This window comes from Mobula hypostoma, chromosome 22 (genome assembly GCF_963921235.1).
Source record: "Mobula hypostoma chromosome 22, sMobHyp1.1, whole genome shotgun sequence".
Classification (NCBI taxonomy): Eukaryota; Metazoa; Chordata; class Chondrichthyes; order Myliobatiformes; family Myliobatidae; genus Mobula; species Mobula hypostoma.
Window position 1 is genome coordinate 3338318 of NC_086118.1, and position 22989 is coordinate 3361306.

At 44.1% G+C, this 22989-nt stretch overlaps 1 protein-coding gene across 1 annotated transcript in view; it reads right to left on the reverse strand.

Annotated features, from left to right (window-relative positions):
* The window catches only part of slc25a19 (solute carrier family 25 member 19), a 36430-nt gene extending 13441 nt beyond the window's left edge, over positions 1–22989 (reverse strand). The window contains exons 1-4 of the mRNA XM_063030917.1: positions 22545–22989; positions 3958–4113; positions 3164–3334; positions 1987–2158 (exon numbers count right to left, since the gene is read on the reverse strand). Of these exons, the coding sequence (XP_062886987.1) occupies positions 1987–2158; positions 3164–3334; positions 3958–4113; positions 22545–22682 (637 nt within the window). The 5' untranslated portion in view covers positions 22683–22989. The remainder of the gene's footprint in view (positions 1–1986; positions 2159–3163; positions 3335–3957; positions 4114–22544) is intronic.

The window sequence follows — 22989 nt, forward strand, 5'->3', positions numbered from 1 at the left end:
GGCGGAAGTTACGGAGAATAATATTGATAACCCATGGGTGAAATGGACTCTTAAAATATGGAAAACTATTATAAAGGAATATAAACTAGAGAGAGACATTGCAATTCTTAAATGGTGTGCATATGACTTGGATTTTATGCCGAATAAACAGGATGCTAGATTTAAGGACTGGACAGCTAAGGAATAACAGCTATTTGCAATATAATGAAAGAAGGAACATTATTCAGTTTTGAAATGCTCAAAGGGAAACACTTATTAGAAAAACAAGACTTTTATCGGTATTTACAGATGCGACAGTATGTTAATAGGACGGTTAAAAATGTAACCAAGGCAAGTACATGTTTGATAGAGCTATTTACAAAAGCATATAATTCAGACAACGGTAGTAGAATCATTTCAAGCTGAGCTGGAGAAATTGTGGAAATCAAAATGCAAACTATTATCATATTTTCTGGGAATGCCCCATTATCAAAGACTATTGGAGTGGGATCTTTAAATGTGAAATACCCTTAGCAAGTAAGACCATATATTTTGAGTATATACCTCAAGAATGGTTTAAAAGAGGTAAATATTTAATGAATATACTGCTGATGGCTGGTAAAAAAGATCCTTACCCGGAAATGATTATCACAGGAGAGCTCAACTTTAAATGTATGGATGGAAATTACAATGGACATTTACAAAATGGAGAAGATAAACAGCATCTGTTAATCATAAGTTGGAACAATTTGATTCATACTGGGAAAAATGGTTTAACTACATAACACCACATAGGCCTGATTTTATTCTCGCAAGTCAATGAATATGTTGTAAAAAAAAAGATCATTCCCTACTCTGTACATAGTTTTCTTCTTTTGATTGTTCTTTCTTTCCTCTCCTTTCTATAAGTGAATACCTCAGATAAATATTGTGTGGAAATTTGTGACAAATATATATTTGTGATATATATGTACAGTATCTGAAATACATCTTGTGGAAATGTTTGATGATGAACTTCAATAAAAAAATAAATTACAAAAAAAAAGTGTCTTCGAGCTGAGGAAAGACGAAGTTGTTGAGAAAGGTTGACAATCCTTGCCTTTTTTAAAATTGTTCACATGGAATATTAGCAATCTTAACCATCTTAGATGCCCTGAGTCCTCTGAAGGCACAAGAGAGCATAGACAATCTCAGGGCTTAGTTAAAATACCCTCTGCCAGTGGCAACTTGGCCATTATACCTTGGAATGCCAAGATGCTTAAAAAAAGCTACTATTTCTGAAAAATGCTTTAGTTAAAAATAAAAGTTGGTATGGAGAACATACAAAACCAGCAACACATCAATGCAGAAGTGCAAGTGCAGAAAGGGACAACAGTGATATGACTAGAGTTAGGTGACTAGAGAGATGGAATAAAAAGATTCAAAAGGACAATGTTACATGGGTTAAAGACTGTTAAAAAATGAGTTTAAAGACTGCATATAAAGTCTAGAATTGAGGATCTTGGGTAGGCAGTGAAAATAGCAGTGATGGAGGTGCCAGTCTCTACATGGGAAAAGGAACCCACAGAGATATCGAGAGAAGCTTTGAACAGCAACTTGAAGGGAGAACTGGGAGGGGTCATTAGCTAGAGGGAGAATCTGGTCGAGGACAGACAGTGGTTAAGATGAACTAGAGTGACCTCGGCAACTGGAAAGGAGAAAGCTCCAAAAGATTAGCTCAGCTCAAAAAGAACCTGAATGGACAGCATCAAGAAAGATATTGTATCTCCTTTATTTCAGCCAAGGAATTGAGTATTCAGTGCATTAGGGGGCACCCATTCAGGGTGTTTATTTGTGCAGCCTCCCCTGATGCTGCAATGGAATTGCTTGCACTTTCAGCATCCACGTTTCTGCAACTTCCACTCTGAATTCTCTCTCAGCTACTTCCTAAGGTTACAAATATCTCAGAGTCTTCCCTATCCCAATCAGGTTGTGTGCCTTAAGAGATTCCTACCTCCATTCACTCACCTGAGCTGATGCTAGCCCATTTAGAGATACGGTGAAATATGTTGTAGAAGGCAAACTGGAACCCAGCATAAGGGAAAACAGCCATAATGGTTGGAGTGAGGCCCCGATAAAATGACAATGGTCCTTCTCCTCTGTACATTGTGACCACTGCATGCCAAAGATTCCTGTAAACCTACAATACAAATTAATATCTTGATGGTTCAGGGACAAAGAACACACACATCCCTCCTGGTGAAGGAAGCCATTGAAATAAGACTAGAGAATAAAAATTTTAACAAAGACAAATGTCTCACTCTGAGTAAGAACTGGTATACGATTTTAAACAAGGTGGGACAGTGGAAACCTAACTGGTTGTGGACTAACTACTCAGGAAGGACGGACGATGGGAGTTGAGTATATATAGCAACAGACTAGATGTGACTAATCAACATCCCTAATGAAGGTGGCAGAGTTTATCATCAAAATGTCAGTTAATATCAACACCTGTACCAGCCCGAGAAGAGTTTATGCTTTATGATGTTCAATCACAGGACTTGCACTGTGGTTTCACCATGCACAATACTCCTCAGCACTGAGGTCATCTTCAAAACGCAGTGCCTCAAGGCAGCTGTATCCATCACTATGGACGTGCACCATCCCTGTCATACTTCTCCTTATTACTACCACTGAAGAGGAGATACTAGAGCCTGAACACCAACACCCAATGACTTCAACAGTTTCTTCCCCTCCTACATCAGCATTCTGAACAGTCCATGAACAATATCACTTTGATCTTTTTTTTTATACAGTGTTTTATTTTTGTAAGCTATAGTGATTTTGTAGCTTTTCACTATACTGCTGCCACCAAACAACAAATTATCTACGTCAGAGATAAAAAATCTTATTCTGACATGCAACATTTCTGAGGTCGAGACAGCAATCAGGAACACACAGGGTTTGAGGTTAACCAGAGCATCCTTACCTACACCATTCCATCCTCCCTCCCTTCAACGACTACCTACAACTTGGCAAGCTTGCTGTTTTGATGTTACTCAGCTACAGCTTCCTGATATCTTGATGGGGCTTTAATGCAGGATCCCACCCAGTCACTTAAGTCTCCTCTCCACAAAACTTACACACGCATGCACATCAGCCCTCCAACACTGCAGCTGCCACAACGTGCTTGCCCCTTCCTTACCTTGGGTTCTCCCTGTGCCACAAATCGGGTACGGAGTGTATCAATGGGCTGTACAGTCACAGTGGCAGTGCATGCTGCCAGACCTCCACAAACAAAGTGCACCGTAGGATTCCTCGAGTCGCAGAGCAAGGCATTGTGGATAAATTTGGTTAAAAATTCAAAACTTGCAAACTGCGAAAAAAGGGAGAAAAAGATTAAACATCTTGCAACAAAGACAATTAAAAATTAAAAGTGGTTTGCATCCTTTCATCTCCTTTTGTGACCTCAAAGTATTCAAAACACCTTGAGGTCTACGAAACACTTTTGAAGTTACATCTTATTAAGTTAGCAACACAAAATACTCAAAAAATCCACAAACAGCAATTTCAGAATGAACAGATCTTTTTTTTTCCCTGTCAGAAGGATTAAAACTAGTCAGGAGATAACAGATCTGCATTTCTTTAAACCAGTGCCGTGAAACATTCTGCATCATCCTGAGAGGAAAGTTTAACATCACATTGGGAAACATCAGCACTTCTCCATGATCTGAATCAATGACCTCCTGACTCTGAACACACCTGATTCAAACTCTTTTTTTTACAATAAATACACACTTCAGGAAATTTTCAAAATTCTGAGCCCAAGATTTAGTCACCCACACTCAAGATGACCATTTCAGTGACAGGATAGTGCTGAGGGTGCCAGAATCTATTCCCTCTTGACTCTCAGTTTATTAGGCAGAAAAATATAGTGATATTTCACTACATTAAGATATTGCTAGAAAGGGCTGAGAAAGAAATGGAGATGTGTCATACCTGAACAGCCCCATAAGAGACTGAGAGGAGCTGGGCTGGAACGTGGCCCTTCCAGAATGCCTGCAGACCCTCTTCTCTGAATATCATGCCAGTGGCCTGCACAATGCCATGATACTTGGCCCTTGGCTCCAGCAATGACAAGCGTTCAATCTGGAGCTGGGAAAGCAAATGACAGCAGTGAGACCCCTGTGATAAGCAGCAACAAAACACTGGGTGGTGGACAAGAGATGACAGGTGCTGGAATTAGGAGCCAAAAACAAACTGCCGGAAGAACTCAGCAGCTCAAGCAGTATCTGTGGAGGTAAAGGGATAGTCAATGCTTCAAGTTAATGTTCTGCATCAGGAATGAGACTGGCTAACAGATACAAGGTATATAGAAATGAGAGGGAGGTGTGAGGTAATCTGATTGGAGATAAATGGAACCAGCCAAGATGGAAGAGGGGCAATAGGTGGAAACAAGAAAAAAAATAGGCAAATGGAGCTAACTGGTGTGAGAGAAGAGGAAAAGGGAGAGACAGAGGCAGGTAGGTTATCGATGTAATCTACATCATCCTTTGTCAACATGTGTTCTCTATGGCACTTGTACCCAAGTGATTCTATAATTATAATAAGAATTATTCTGCTATGGAGGTGTTATCTCAACGTTGAACAAACAGACCCACAATTCTAGGTGGAGTGAAATTTCTGGACTGTGCTAATAGTTTCGACCACATTGTTTGTTCTTACATTACTACTGTAGGTAACAGCTTCATTATCCCTACAAAATATAACCAGTGGGATGATTGCATCTTCCTCTCCTGGAAAGCAGAAGTCTGCCAGCACCCATACTGACGTTGAGATCAAGAGGCGGCTCTCTGAGCAGCAAGGCCTTGCGCTTCCTGCCATAAAAACAGCAAGCCCTGCTCCCAGCAATGCTTTGACAGTGAGCATTACAGGACGTCAAAAGATAATGAACATCTAATTGAACAGACGTAGTAAAACTCCAATATCCTAAGACCGGTAAATCCTTCCCTAGTATGACAAAATGGACTCCTGACCTCAGAATCTACTTCATTATGAGCCTGCACTTTAGTGTTTACCTGCACTGCACTTTCTCTGTAACTGTGGCACTCTATTCTACATTTTTATTGTTTTAACCTTGTCCCACCTCAATGATTTGATCTCGATGATTAGTATTTAAGACAAGCTTTTCACTGTATTGCAGTACATGTGATAATAATAAACCAATTCAGAGCACCTAATGGTTTAGCATCTTACACGCTGCTCCAACACACACCAGAAAATTTATAAGACTGTGAGACATCAAAAAAAAAATTAAAGGTGTTTGTATAATATCCAATCACCTGGAAAATCTGACGATTCAGCACTATTAAACCCCAAGTCTGCAGGATTGTTGCAGTTACGATCACCTTTTAAATATGAATTGTAACATTAGTAAACTATAAAAAGTTAATATTAAACAATAATTTTCATCTAATTTAAAAAGCATATTCTACCAAAATATCAGTTTAAAAATACATAAATTATCCAAATTTTACTTATCACTCCAGTATTGCGAACACCTTCAAAAGGCAATGCCTCAAAAAGATGGCATCCATCATCAGACCATAAGACATAAGAGCAGAATTAGGCCATTTGGCCCATTCAGGCTGCTCTGCCATTCAAGCATGTCTGATCCATTTTCCCCTCCTCAACCCCATTCCCTGGCCTTCTCCCCATAACCTTTGATGCCATGTCCAATTAAGAATCCATCAATCTCTGCCTTAAGTACACCCAACGACCTGACCGCCACAGCTGCCTAGGGTAAGAAATTCCACAAATTCGCCACCCTTTGGCCAAAGAAATTTCTCTGCATTTCTGTTTTAAATGGACATCCCTCTATTCTGAGGCTGTACCCTCTTGTCCTATACTCCCCCACCACAGGAAACATCTTTTCCACATCTACTCTATCTAGGCCTTTCAACATTCAAAAGGTTTCAATGAGATCCCCCCCCCCACCCCATCCTTCTAAATTCCAGCAAGTACAGACCCAGAACCATCAAATGTACCTTGTATGATAACCCTTTTATTCCCGGAATCATCCTTGTGCACTGCCTCAGGACCTTCTCCAATGCCAGCACATCTTTTCTTCGATGAGAAGCATAAAACTGTTCACAATACTCATGGTGTGGCCTCACCAGTGCCTTATAAAGCCTCAGCATCACATCCTTGCTCTTGTATTCAAGACCTCTTGAAATGAATGCTAACGTGGCATTTGCCTTCCTCACCACCAAGTTAACCTTCAGGGTGTTCTACACAAGGACTCCCAAGTCCCTCTGCATCTCAGATTTTTGGATTTTCTCCCTTTCTAGAAAATAGTCTGCACATTTATTTCTACAATCAAAGTGCAAGACCATACATTTTCCAACATTGTATTTCATTTGCCACTGTCTTGCCCATTCTCCTAATCTGTCTAAGTCCTTCTGCATCCTACCTGTTTCCTCAACACCACCTGCCCACCAATCTTTGTATCATCTGCAAACTTGGCAACAAAGCCATCTATTCCATCATCTAAATCACTGATATACAGCATAAAAAGCAGTCCCAACAGTGATCCCCGCGGAACACCACTAGCAGTCAACCAGAAAGAATCTCTGTTCCCATTCGCTGGCTACTACCAATCAGCCAATGCTCAAACCATGCTAGTAACTTTTCTGTAATACCATGAGCTCTTAACTTGGTAAGCAGCCTCATGTGTGGCACCTTGGCAAAGGGTTTCTGAAAGTTCGAATATACAACATTCACTGCAGCCCTTTTATCTATCCTATTTGTAATCTCCTCAAAGAATTCCAACAGGTTCGTCAGGCAAGATTTTCCCTTAATGAAACTATCCTGACTTTGTCCTATCTTGTCCTGTGTCACCAAGTACTCCATAACCTCATCCTTAACAACTGTCTCCAACATCTTCCTAAGCACTGAGGTCAGGCTAACTGGTCTATAATTTCTTTTCTGCTGCTTTCCTCCTTTCTTAAAGAGTGGGGTAGCAGTTGCAACGTTCCGGTCCTCTGACACCATGGCAGAGTCCAATGATTTTTAAAAGATCATTGCTAATGCTTCCATAATCTCTACCGCTACCTCTTTCAGAACCCTAGGATGCAGTTCATCTGATTCAGGTGACTTATGTACTCTTCAATCTTTCAGCTTTTTGAGCACTTTCTCCCTTGTAATAGTAACGGAACTCACTTCTCTTCCTTCACAGGCAACCTCTGGCACACTGGTGGTGTCTTCCACAGTGAAGACTGATGCAAAATACTCATTTAGTTCATCTGCCATCTGTTATTATTTCTCCAACCTCACTTTCTATCAGTCCTATATTCACTCTCACCTTCCTTTTTTTTACATATTTGAAAAAGCTTTTGCTATCCACTTTGATATAGTTTGCTCGTTTGCTTTCATAATTCATATTTTCCCTTCTTATGATTCTTTTAGTTGCTCTCTGTAGGTTTTCAAAGGCTTCCCAATCCTCTATCTCCAGTTAATTTCTGCTTTGTTGTATGCCCTCTCTTTTGTTTTTACATTAGCTTTGACTTCCCTTGTCAGCCACGCTTGTACTATTTTGCTATTTGAGTATTTCTTCGATTTTGGAATACATCTGTTCCCGTACCTTCCTCATTTTTCCCAGAAACACACACCATTACTGCTCTGCTGACATCCCTGCCAGCAGCTCCTTACAATTTACTTTGGCCAACTCCTCTCTCATGCCACGGTAATTTCCTTTACTCCACTGAAATACTGCTATGTCAGACTTTACTTTCTTTCATTCAGATTTCAGGTTGAACTCAATCATATTGTAATCACTTGTTCTTAAGGGCTCTTTTACCTTAAGCTCCCTAATCGCCTCTGGTTCATTATATAACACCCAATCCAGTATAGCTGATCCCATAGTAGGCTCAGCGACAAACTGCTCTAAGATGGCATCTCGTAGACATTCAACAAACTCACTCTCTTGAGATCCTGACGAAGGGTCTCGGCCTGAAACGTCGACTGCGCCTCTTCCTATAGATGCTGCTTGGCCTGCTGCGTTCACCAGCAACTTTGATGTATGTCTCTTGAGATCCATTACCAACATGATTTTCCCAATCAACCTGTATGTTAAAAACTCCCATGACTATCATGACATTGCCCTTTTGACACGCCTTTTCTATTTCCTGTTACAATCTGTGGTCCACATCCCAGCTACTGTTCGGAGGCCTATATATAACTGCCAGAATTCTTTTACCCTTGCAGTTTCTTAACTCAACCCACAAGGATTCAACATCTTCTGATCCTATGTCACATCTTTCTACTGATTTGATGCCATTCTTTACTGGCAGAGCCACGCCATCCCATCTGTCTACCTTCCTATCCCTCCGACATTTAGTTCCCAACTGAACATTCCTCATCAGCCTGGACATGCTCACTTCTCATTGCTACCATCGAGGTGGTACAGGAGCTGAAGAGAAACACTCAACGTTTCAGGAACAGCTTCTTTCCGTCCACTACCAGATTTCTAAATGGACAAAGAACCCATGAACATTTACCTCACTGTTCTTTTCCTCACTTTTTGCACTACTTGTTTTTATACACACACACACACAGTGGATTCTGGTTTATTGGGACACAAAGGACCCAGTACATTTTAGCCCATTTAAGAGGCTGTCCTAATTAGCCACTTTCATGGAAATAGTTAAAAAGTGTATAATAAAATCAAACTGAGTAACCAATTATGTATTTAAATCAACTACAGAACAAATTAGAACACTACCAATAGTACAGTACTACAGTACTATAAAAGTGTGTACAAGCTCTTACTAGTTATTGACAGAGGAATTCCTCTAGTGTGTGCAATGAACAAAATCTGTGCAGATACCTAGAGGACTGTCTTTATACAATGCAATTGATGACTGCATCTTCCAAATCTTCTCTTTCATTCTAACAGTTAAGATGATTTCTGATACCATGCCAGTGAGAAAAATAATTCTGAATTGTCTTATTACTTATTTCTTGCCAACTATCAGTGACAAAAATCACTGCTTTTTGAATACAAACACACACACAACTGATGTTATTTAAAAACGGTTTGCTCTAAGCACAGTGTGGCATTCAAACGGCCACACAAGTGCATGCGACTGACAATAGTTAGAACCTGCTCGGCAACCATTCCCTGTCCCAATTTAACAGCCTAGCATCCCAAATAAACTAAGGGAATCTGGCAATTTTGTTGATTAGTTTTTGTTCTTTAAGAGTAGTCCCAAATAAGTGGCTGTGCTGATGAACTGATGGTCCAATCAACTGGAATCCACCATACCTATTAATTATGTACTGCATGTACTGCTTCTGCAAAACAATACACAATATATGCCAGCAATTCTGATTCTGAAGACACCCGTTGCCATTGAATTGAGCTCCTGGTTCAAGTCATTATACGATGTGAAAGCTTTAGTGAGGCTGCAGAGGAGATTTACCAGGATGCTTGCACCTAGATTTTACGAGAGGCTGAGTGATCTAGGGCTTTTCTCCTTGGAATGAAGGAGGATGAGATGTGACTTGAGAGAGGTGTACCACCTCTACTGGTAGAAACTTGGTGGGGGGTTTGGTTCAGATGGTAATTTTTAGTGCGTTGGTTTGCAAACTTCTGCAGACAGAATCAATTTACAATATTAAATGCTGCCGAGAGTTGTTAGTGTGAATTTTGAGGTTCACACCAACAACTTTTTCCCAGGTCTGAAATGGGTAATATAAAAGGGGATAATGTTAATGTGATTGCAGGAAAGGATGGAGGGTGGGAAAGAGATGTCACAGAGTTTTCCTTTGTTTTTATACAGAGAGTGGTAGGTACATGGATGCACTGCCGGGCTGGTGATAGAGACAGATACACTAGAGACATTTAAAAGACCCTTTAATGGATGAAAAAAAACATAAGGCTATGTAGGCTAGAATGATCTTGGAGTGGGTTAAAAGGTCAGCACAACATTGTGGGCTGAATGGCCTGTACCATACTATTCAGCTAAGAATCAGTAGGGTGCTGGTGCTTCATTGCTGGTCTCTAGAGGAAGGCAAAAGCTGGGATGCAGTTGGCAAGGATCCCTGAGGAAGTTCACACCAGCAACTCTCGGCAGCATTTAGTATCGTAAATTTGTTCTGCCAACTCACTAAAAATTACCATCTGAACCAAACCCCCCACCACCAAGGTTATACCAGTACAGGTGGTAGCGGTTGAAATATATTTATTTTGCATATACATAGTTTCTTGCTGTCTGAGTACATTATTCACCATAGTAAAAGATATATTTATTCATTGGATAGGAATGCCATTTGCACCCCTCTTTCTGACCTATCCAGTTGTTCAATGTTGATTCACTGATTCGTTTTATTTTCTTCCCTCCCCGGCTGCCAGGTGCTTATATGCTAAAAAATACTGAGTCTATAGTGTTGAAAAGGCGAATGGTATGCTGGCATTCATAGCAAGAGGATTCGAGTACAGGAGCAGGGAGGTACTACTGCAGTTGTACAAGGCCTTGGTGAGACCACACCTGGAGTATTGTGTGCAGTTTTGGTCCCCTAATCTAAGGAAGGACATCTTTGCCATAGAGGGAGTACAAAGAAGGTTCACCAGATTGATTCCTGGGATGGCAGGACTTTCATATGATGAAAGACTGGATGAACTGGGCTTGTACTCGTTGGAATTTAGAAGATTGAGGGGGCATCTTATTGAAACGTATAAAATCCTAAAGGGATCGGACAGGCTACATGCAGGAAGATTGTTCCTGATGTTGGGGAAGTCCAGAACAAGGGGTCACAGTTTGAGGATAATGGGGAAGCCTTTTAGGACCGAGATTAGGAGAAACTTCTTCACACGGAGAGTGGTGAATCTGTGGAATTCTCTGCCACAGGAAACAGTTGAGGCCAGTTCATTGGCTATATTTAAGAGGGAGTTAGATATGGCCCTTGTGGCTAAAGGGATCAGGGGGTATGGAGGGAAGGCAGGCACAGGGTTGTGAGTTGGATGATCAGCCATGATCATACTGAATGGCGGCGCAGGCTTGAAGGGCCAAATAGCCTACTCCTGCACCTATTTTCTATGTTTCTATGAAACAAGCCAACTTTCCTACGACAACATATACACAAAATGCTGGAGGAACTCAGCAGGTCAGACAGCATCCATGGGAATGAATATCGTCGACATTTCGGCCCGAGACCCTTCTTCAAGAGTGGAAAGGACACCAGAATCTTTTCCAAGATGTTTATTGCCCATACCAACTTTTTCTCAGCAGTCATAATCTAATCCTATTTCACTATTTCCTTCTACTCTTTCCACACTTACTTGCCTAACTTCCCCTAAAATGCATCAGTTTTATTTGCTTTATCCACTCAATTGCAAGTTCTGCATTCTAAGCACTCACCAGGCAGAAATCTTCCCCCCCCAACCCCAAACACTCACTTTAATTATCAATTTTATTTATGACTAAGTCTGGACTCACTCCACCAAGGGCAAATATTTTCCCTACATACATCCTATCAAAACCTTTCAGAGCAACACACACAAATTGCTGGAGGAACTCAGCAAGTCAGGCAGCATTTATGGAAATGAATAAACAGTCAACGATTCAGGCTAAAACCCTTCAGACTATTTTTTTTAAATGCCTCTATTAACTTGTGTCTCAAATCTTCTGATTTGTAGAGGAAATAGTCTGAGTCCAGTCACCTTTTCTGAACAACTGGCCTTCTAATTCTGTTATCATGTCTGCAAATCAATCTAGCATCTTCAACAATGCCTTTACCATATTATAACATGAAGACCTCAACAGTATTGCTTATGGTTTGGGACTATTTGTTTAATCCCACTTCCTCCAGGAAAAGAACCAAAATGCTTCAATAATATTAAAAAGGTCAAAAATACAGCTGTGTTAAACTTATTTACTCATCTAGATCACCTACTCCGCTCTCAGCTGGAAGAGTCTCATGACAGAACCTGCTAATTCCAAAAGTACATCCCAATTCCCTTTTTCCTTGTAAAAATTTATGAACATGTAAAGTGAGGGGGATACCTTTCTCACTTAATTAGCTCTTGTTATCCAAGCAGCGCAGAGTCTGTCTACTATTACGTCACTATGCACCAGCATAAAAGAGGGAAGTGGCAGACAGGGGTCCGTGGTGATTTCTGGATTGAGGATGGGCTAAAGTAAGAAATAATTGAATTAACTCTTCATCTCTATGCTAAATCTGATGGCTTTAACAGAAGACCAAGTGACTATGTCACGCCATGAATCCTAGGCATTAAAGGGTGAAAAACAACTGTGGCCAATGTTGATAAAGTATGTAAAGGGTTGACACGGTCAGTTAAACCTAGCAGGCTGTTTTCTCTGAAAGAAACCACTGATGATCAACATATTGCTGCTCAGAGACCTCAGCCTTGACCCTGCCTTGTGCAGCTGGATCCTGGACTTCCTGTCAGATCAACAGCAGGTTGTAAGAGTGGGCTCCCTCACCTCCACCTCTCTGACTCTCAAGACAGGAACCCCTCAGGTCTGCGTACTGAGTCCCCTCCTTTACTCCCAAATCTCAAATCTGCTAATTAAATTTGCCGATGACACTACATTGATTGGCCTTATCTCTCTTTTCTTTAAATTTTATTTTTATTTGGATAAGGAATTCACAAATATCATGTACTTTTTTCACACATATAACCTTTTCCATTTTTTTATATGTATAAAACTACAATTATTTATACATTCTTAAGTACACATTAAGATGATATAAAAGGAAAATAAACATTTAAATAGATAATTATGTACTGTGGTAAATCTAACCTATTAGGCTAAGTAATGAAATTAGTTGTTAAGAAAAATGGTAATAATAGTTTCCATACAACCCTTCTGGACCATTTCCACTGGTCCAAAATGTTGCATACAAGCCTATATACCAATTTGTTTATATCCTAATTTGTTCATGCTTGCTCCTGCCCGCAGACATAATTATCCAATCCCTATGTACTTATTTACTTAATTTTTCCATTTTTTTTTTATCCCTTTCCCAAATCTTTCCCTTTACTTGTGTTAATTCTCTATTTTCCAAAAAAAAAAACAAAAAAAAAACAAACATTTAGACTAGGGGTGCTTACGTTAGCAATATTACTGTGTTGATGAGAAGAGCAATATAAATCATTAGGAGAGTCATCTAAAGTCTGCTCGCATTGGGGTTATATATTCAATCCATTTATTCCAGATTTGATAAAATTTTTCTTTTTGAGTTCTCAGGGAGTAAGTCAACTTTTCCATTTTAAATATTTCCAAGATAATTTCGTACCAATCTTCTAATGTAGGTGGTATTGGATTTAGCCATTTTCTAGTTGATTTCTTACTTGCCGCTAAGAGGGCCTGCAGCAACTTTATATCTTCCTTCTGTTCAGGGAACAATACATGCCTCAAATAGAGCGTCTCAAAGTTTAGAGGTATCTGGGACCCAAGTACCTTAACTAATATTCTATGAATACCTTCCCAAAATAGACTTAATTTAGGGCAATCCCAGAAAATATGAAAATGATTTTCCTCCTTGGAGCCGCACCTTCTCCAACACATCACATTTGTATCTTTATATTTTTCCTGATATGGGGTCTTGAAGTATCTTATAATGTTTTTCCAACAATGTTCTCTCCAAGTCAAAGAATTAGTCGAGGACCATTGAAGGCTACAGATTTCCCCCCAAGCCTCCTCTGAAAGTACCAACCCCGCTTCTTTCTCCCACTTCTCTTTAATATACAGTGTATTTACATTTTTAGCATGGGAGAGTGCATTATATAGGCGAGAAACTGATTTACTAGGTATTGAACTGCAAGCCGAATTCAGAAAATTGGCCTTATCTCAAACAATAATGAGGTGGCCTACAGGGAAGAAGTCATCTCTGTGACACAGTAGTGTCAAGAAAACAATCTCTCCCTCAATGTCACAATAACAAAGGAGCTGGTTGTGGATTATAGGAGGAATGGAGACGGGCTAACCCCTATTGACATCAATGGATCTGGGGTCGAGAGGGTAAACAGCTTCAAGTTCCTCGGCATCCACATCACCGAGGACTTCATTTGGTCTGTGCACACCAGCTGTGTGATGAAAAAGGCAGAACATCGCCTCTTCCACCTCAGATAGTTGAGCAGGTTTGGTATGGGTCCCCAAATCCTAAGAACTTTTTACAGGGGCACAATTGAGAGCATCCTGATTGGCTGCATCATTGCCTAGTATAGAAACTGTACCTCCCTTAATCGCAGGACTCTGCAGAGATGGTGTGGACAACCCAGCACATCTGTAGTTGTGAACATCCCATTCAGGACATTTACAAGGACAGGTGTGTAAAAAGGGCCCGAAGGATCATTGGGGACCCAAGCCATCTCGACCACAATCTATTCCAGCTGCTACCATCCGGGAAGCGGTACCGCAGCATGAAAGCCAGGACCAATAGGCCTCTTTCACTTCAGATGGTTGAGGAAAGCTTCTTCCACCAAGCCATCAGACTGATGAACTCACGCTGATTTGAGTGTACTCTATATTACATTGACTGCTCTAGGTATTATAAATTACGATGATTGCACATTGCACATTTAGATTGAGACGTAACGTAAAGATTTTTGCTCCTCATGTATGTGAAGGATGTAAGAAGTAAAGTCAATTCAATTCAATTCAGTGCCCTTCAAATTCTTGTTGCCTGGCGTACTTACCCAGTAACTGGCGGTAGTTCCAGTTACCACTAAATTTGCTGAGACTGTAGAGCATTTCCTACAGCGTCATGTAGTTGCCTACTTCTGGAGACATTTATTTTTGCTCAACGTCCAGTGCAACCTCCTGACACATCTACCCTGCCTAGCATCACTACATTGTATTTACCTACTGACCCGTGCACTGGCAATGTCTTAATGACTGGTTTCCTGTAATTTATCAACTTCCTGGAGTGATTTTCCAATCTTTACTTAGATACAGCGTGGAACAGACCCAGCCAATTTACATTATCCAATTAGCCTACTACGGGTATGTCTTTGGACTATGGGAAGAAACTGGAGCAAATGGAGGAAATCCACGCGCTCATGAACATACCAACAAACCTCTTACAGACGGCACAGGAACTGATCTCCAAATTGTAATAGCTCCGTGCAACTGTGGCGCCCATGTTAGTACACTTGCCCACGACTATATATCAAGGCAGTGAATCAGTCAATCAGTATGTACCGATTGCCATCTATAGAAACATGGTATTAACCCGGTATAGTTAACTGATGTATCCTCTATTTTCCAAATTTACAATTAAAACATTGTTACTCAATACAGAATCTCTACCCCAGTGTTTACCCACTTTCCTGTAATCCAGTATGCAGACTCAGAATCAGGTTTATTATCACCAGCATGTGTCATGAAATTTGTTAACTTAGCAGCAGCAGTTCAATGCAATATACGATATAGAAGAAAAATATTAATAATAATAAACAAACGAGTAAATCAACTACAGTAAACGTATATTGAATAGATTAAAAATGGTGCAAAAAACAGAAATAATATATATTTAAAAAGTGAGGTAGTGTCCAAGGGTTCAATGTCCATTTAGGAATCGGACGGCAGAGGGGAAGAAGCTGTTCCTGAATCGCTGAGTGTGCCTTCAGGCTTCTGTACCTCCTACCTGATGGTACCAGTCCCTGGGTACTGGAGGTCCTAATGAATGCTGTCGTTCTGAGGCACCGCTCCTTGAAGATGTCCTGCGTATTTTGTAGGCTAGTATCCAAGAGGCATTTGAAATGTGGTGTTTAAGGAGAATGCAGAAAATGAGATGGGTGATGAAGGTCAGTAATACGGAAGTGTTGAAGAGAGCGAGGAGGGAAAAGGAGTTGCTGAAGAATGTGCAGAAAAGGAAGCTGGAATATGCCGGGCACTTGTTAAGAGGTGATGGACTGCAGAAATTGTTATTGGAAGGGATGATAGAAGGAAAGAGGGAAAGAGGAAGGCAGCGAACCACTTGGTACGGTAATGTGAGGCAATAGACTGGGTTGAGTTATGCTGAGGCCAGGAAAAGAGCGCAAGATCGAAGAAGGTGGAGGTGCATAGCCGCCAATCCCAGATTCGGGACGGCACCCACTGACTGACTGACTGACTGACCCAAGATGCAGCGGACTAAATTTACAACCTTCTGCAGCTTCTTTCGCTCCTGTGCAGTAGCCCCTCCGTACCAGACAGTGGCGCAGCCTGTCAGAATGCTCTCCACAGAACATATATAGAAGTTTTTGAGTGTATTTGTTGACATACCAAGTCTCTTCAAACTCCTAATGAAGTATAGCCACTGTCTTGCCTTCTTTATCACTACATTGATATGTTGGGACCAGGTTAGATCCTCAGAGATCTTGACACCTAGGAACTTGAAACTGCTCACTCTCTCCACTTCTGATCCCTATATGAGGATTGGAATGTGTTCCTTCGTCTTACCCTTCCTGAAGTCCACAATCAGCTCTTTCGTCTTACTGACGTTGAGTGCCAGGTTGTTGCCACGGCACCACTCCACTAGCTGGCATATCTCACTCCTGTACGCCCTCTCGTCACCACCTGAGATTCTACCAACAATGGTAGAATCAGCAAATTTATAGATGGTATTGGAGCTATGTCTAGTCATGGGTATATAGAGAGCAGAACAGTGGGCTAAGCACACACCCCTATAGGCAAATTGCAATTGGTCCAGGTCCTTGCTGAGGCAGGAGTTCAGTCCAACCATAACCAACCTCTCAAAGCATTTCCTCACTGTCGATGTGAGTGCTACGGGGTGATAGTCATTAAGGCAGCTCACACTATTCTTCTTAGGCACTGATATAATTGTTGCCTTTTTGAAGCAAGTGGGAACTTCCGCCTGTAGCAGTGAGAGGCTGAAATCACATTTAACAAATGTACCTGCACAATCGCTCAGTATTCAGCCAACTACCAGGTATTTTATCCACCGAATTGCATTGTCACTCGGTATATAACCACCTCCTGGTACCACCAGCCAGATTTTTACCCTCTGCCCAGTACTCTCACCTCTGTCCACCCCTCACCTGATACTCTCACCGTCTATTCACCAGGTCACCTGATAATCTCACCGTCTATTCACCCGTCACTGATACTCTCACCGTCTATTCACCCGATACTCTCACCGTCTATTCACCTGATACTCTCACCGTCTATTCACCCGTCACTCGATATTCTCACCGTCCATTCACCCGTCACCCGATACTCTCACCGTCTATTCACCCGTCACCCGATACTCTCACCGTCCGTTCACCCGTCACCCGATACTCTCACCGTCTATTCACCAGTCACCCGATACTCTCACCGTCTATTCACCCGTCACTCGATATTCTCACCGTCCATTCACCCGTCACCCGATACTCTCACCGTCTATTCACCCGTCACCCGATACTCTCACCGTCCGTTCACCCGTCACCCGATACTCTCACCGTCTATTCACCAGTCACCCGATACTCTCACTGTCTATTCACCCGTCAACTGATACTCTCACCGTCCATTCACCCGTCACCCGATACTCTCACCGTCTATTCACCCGTCACCCGATACTCTCACCGTCTATTCACCAGTCACCTTATACTTTCACCGTCTAATCACCCGTCAGCCGATACTCTCACCATCTATTCACCCGTCACCTGATACTCTCACCGTCTATACACCCGATACTCTCACCGTCTGTTCACCCGTCACCCGATACTCTCACCGTCCATTCACCCGTCACCCGCTACTCTCACCGTCTATTCATCCGTCACGCGATACTCTCACCGTCCATTCACTAGTCACCCGATACTCTCACCGTCTATTCACCCGTCACCCGATACTCTCACCGTCCATTCACTAGTCACCCGATACTCTCACCGTCTATTCATCCGTCACGCGATACTCTCACCGTCCATTCACTAGTCACCCGATACTCTGACCGTCTATTCACCAGTCACCCGATACTCTCACCGTCTGTTCACCAGTCACCCGATACTCTCACCGTCTATTCACCCGTCACCTGATACTCTCACCGTCTGTTCACCCGTCACCCGATACTCTCACCGTCTATTCACCCGATACTCTCACCGTCTATTCACCTGTCACCCGATACTCTCACCGTCTATTCACCCGATACTCTCACCGTCTCTTCACCCGTCACCCGATACTCTCGCCGTCCATTCACCCGATACTCTCACCGTTTATTCACCTGTCACCCGATACTCTCGCCGTCCATTCACCCGATACTCTCACCGTCTATTCACCCGTCACCCGATACTCTCACCGTCTATTCACCCGATACTCTCACCGTCTATTCACCCGATACTCCCACCATCTGTTCACCCGTCACCCGATACTCTCACTGTCCATTCACCTGTCACCTGATACTCTCACCGTCTATTCACCCGTCACCCGATACTCTCACCGTCCATTCACCCGTCACCCGATACTCTCACCGTCTATTCACCAGTCACCTTATACTCTCACCCTCTATTCACCCGATACTCTCACCGTCTCTTCACCCGTCACCCGATACTCTCGCCGTCCATTCACCCGTCACCTGATACTCTCACCGTCCATTCACCCGTCACCCGATACTCTCACCGTCTATTCACCAGTCACCCGATACTCTCACCGTCTAATCACCCGTCACCCGATACTCTCACCGTCTATTCACCCATCACCCAATACTCTCACCGTCTATTCACCAGTCACCCGATACTCTCACCGTCTAATCACCCGTCACCCGATACTCTCACCGTCTATTCACCCATCACCCAATACTCTCTCCATCCATTCACCCGTCACCCAATACTCTCAACGTCTATTCACCCGTCACCCGATACTCTCACCGTCTATTCACCCATCACCCAATACTCTCTCCATCCATTCACCCGTCACCCAATACTCTCAACGTCTATTCACCCGTCACCCGATACTCTCACCGTCTATTCACCCGATACTCTCACCGTCCATTCACAGTCACCCGATACTCTCACCGTCTATTTACCCATCACCCAATACTCTCACCGTCTAATCACCCGTCACCCGATACTCTCACCGTCTATTCACCCATCACCCGATTCTCTCACCGTCTATTCACCAGTCACCCGATACTCTCACCGTCTAATCACCCGTCACCCGATACTCTCACTGTCTATTCACCCGTCACCCGATACTCTCTCCGTCCATTCACCCGTCACCCGATACTCTCACCATCTATTCACGCGTCACCCGATACTCTCACCGTCTATTCACCCGATGCTCTCACCGTCCATTCACCATGTAACCCGATACTCTCACCGTCTATTCACCCGTCACCCGATACTCTCACCGTCTATTCACCCGATACTCTCACCGTCTATTCACCCGTCACCCGATACTCTCACCGTCTATTCACTCGTCACCCGATACTCTCACCGTCTATTCACCCGTCACCCGATACTCTCACCGTCCATTCACCAGGTCACCCAATACTCTCACCGTCCATTCACCATTCACCTGATACTCTCACCGTCTATTCACCTGAACTCTCACCGCCGATTCACCTGTCACCCGATACTCTCACCGTCCATTCACCCGTCACCCGATACTCTCACCGTCTATTCACCAGGTCACCTGATACTCTCACCGTCTATTCACCCATCACCTGATACTCTCACCGCCTATTCACCTGTCACCCGATACTCCCACCGTCTACTCACCGTCACTCGATACTCTCACCGTCCATTCACCCGTCACCCGATACTCTCACCGTCTATTCACCGTCACTCGATATTCTCACCGTCCATTCACCCGTCACCCGATACTCTCACCGTCTATTCACCCATCACCCAATACTCTCACCGTCTATTCACCAGTCACCCGATACTCTCACCGTCTAATCACCCGTCACCCGATACTCTCACCGTCTATTCACCCATCACCCAATACTCTCTCCATCCATTCACCCGTCACCCAATACTCTCAACGTCTATTCACCCGTCACCCGATACTCTCACCGTCTATTCACCCATCACCCAATACTCTCTCCATCCATTCACCCGTCACCCAATACTCTCAACGTCTATTCACCCGTCACCCGATACTCTCACCGTCTATTCACCCGATACTCTCACCGTCCATTCACAGTCACCCGATACTCTCACCGTCTATTTACCCATCACCCAATACTCTCACCGTCTAATCACCCGTCACCCGATACTCTCACCGTCTATTCACCCATCACCCGATTCTCTCACCGTCTATTCACCAGTCACCCGATACTCTCACCGTCTAATCACCCGTCACCCGATACTCTCACTGTCTATTCACCCGTCACCCGATACTCTCTCCGTCCATTCACCCGTCACCCGATACTCTCACCATCTATTCACGCGTCACCCGATACTCTCACCGTCTATTCACCCGATGCTCTCACCGTCCATTCACCATGTAACCCGATACTCTCACCGTCTATTCACCCGTCACCCGATACTCTCACCGTCTATTCACCCGATACTCTCACCGTCTATTCACCCGTCACCCGATACTCTCACCGTCTATTCACTCGTCACCCGATACTCTCACCGTCTATTCACCCGTCACCCGATACTCTCACCGTCCATTCACCAGGTCACCCAATACTCTCACCGTCCATTCACCATTCACCTGATACTCTCACCGTCTATTCACCTGAACTCTCACCGCCGATTCACCTGTCACCCGATACTCTCACCGTCCATTCACCCGTCACCCGATACTCTCACCGTCTATTCACCAGGTCACCTGATACTCTCACCGTCTATTCACCCATCACCTGATACTCTCACCGCCTATTCACCTGTCACCCGATACTCCCACCGTCTACTCACCGTCACTCGATACTCTCACCGTCCATTCACCCGTCACCCGATACTCTCACCGTCTATTCACCGTCACTCGATACTCTCACCGTCCATTCACCCGTCACCCGATACTCTCACCGTCTATTCATCCGTCACCCGATACTCTCACCGTCTATTCACCCGTCACCTGATACTCCCACCGTCTACTCACCGTCACTCGATACTCTCACCGTCCATTCACCCGTCACCCGATACTCTCACCGTCTATTCACCGTCACTCGATACTCTCACCGTCCATTCACCCGTCACCCGATACTCTCACCGTCCATTCACCCGATACTCTCACCGTCCATTCACCCGTCACTCGATACTCTCACCGTGTATTCACCCGTCACCTGATACTCCCACCGTCTACTCACCGTCACTCGATACTCTCACCGTCCATTCACCCGTCACCCGATACTCTTACCGTCTATTCATCCGTCACCCGATACTCTCACCGTGTATTCACCCGTCACCTGATACTCTCACCGTCCATTCACCCGTCACTCGATACTCTCACCGTCTATTCACCCGTCACCTGATACTCCCACCGTCTACTCACCGTCACGCGATACTCTCACCGTCCATTCACCCGTCACCCGATACTCTCACCGTCTATTCACCGTCACTCGATACTCTCACCGTCCATTCACCCGTCACCCGATACTCTTACCGTCTATTCATCCGTCACCCGATACTCTCACCGTGTATTCACCCGTCACCTGATACTCTCACCGTCCATTCACCCGTCACCCGATACTCTCACCGTCCATTCACCAGTCACCCGATACTCTCACCGTCCATTCACCATTCACCCGATACTCTCACCGTCCATTCACCCGTCACTCGATACTCTCACCGTGTATTCACCCGTCACCTGATACTCCCACCGTCTACTCACCGTCACTCGATACTCTCACCGTCCATTCACCCGTCACCCGATACTCTCACCGTCTATTCACCGTCACTCGATACTCTCACCGTCCATTCACCCGTCACCCGATACTCTCACCGTCTATTCACCGTCACTCGATACTCTCACTGTCTATTCACCCGTCACTCGATACTCTCACCGTCCATTCACCCGTCACCCGATACTCTCACCGTCCATTCACCAGTCACCCGATACTCTCACCGTCCATTCACCATTCACCCGATACTCTCACCGTCCATTCACCCGTCACTCGATACTCTCACCGTGTATTCACCCGTCACCTGATACTCCCACCGTCTACTCACCGTCACTCGATACTCTCACCGTCCATTCACCCGTCACCCGATACTCTCACCGTCTATTCACCGTCACTCGATACTCTCACCGTCCATTCACCCGTCACCCGATACTCTCACCGTCTATTCACCGTCACTCGATACTCTCACTGTCTATTCACCCGTCACTCGATACTCTCACCGTGTATTCACCCGTCACCCGATACTCTCACCGTCTATTCACCGTCACTCGATACTCTCACCGTCCATTCACCCGTCACCCGATACTCTCACCGTCTGTTCACCCGTCACCCGATACTCTCACCGTCCGTTCACCAGTCACCTGATACTGTCACCGTCTATTCACCCGTCACCCGGTAATTAACCGGCCGCAGTCTGTAATGAACTGATTTGAATGGACAGTATGCAGACACGATTATTATTGTATCTCAGTACAAACAATAAAACAAATTGAGCGCCACGTTACCTGGAAGCGAATCTTGAGGACATCAAGCGGATTTATGAGTACCCGGGTGAGGAGGCCAGCCGCTGAGCCGGCTACGGCCGCCTGACTGGCTGAGAGTACCGGTCCCTGACCTTGGGCCGGCGGCTCGTAGCCCACCATGCTGCGGCGCGGCGCGGCGCTCCCTCCCCGGTGTCGCGCACCGGAAACTGTCAGCGTATCGTCACTGATTCCGACCAATCACGGACGAGTGAGCGCGGGGGGGGTCTCAGAATAATTGACAGCTACTCCAGCTACTCAAAATCCGTCATCTGACGATACACCAATCAAGTATGAGGAAGCGGATGTCAATTCTTTCGTAGTTTACTTGACCGGAGGCAGAGCCGTCAGAGCTTTGTCCACCATGAGAGAGGATGTCACTACCTAACCAAGCGCGGGAGAAGTCGGAGGCGAGGAAGGCTGCCCTTCT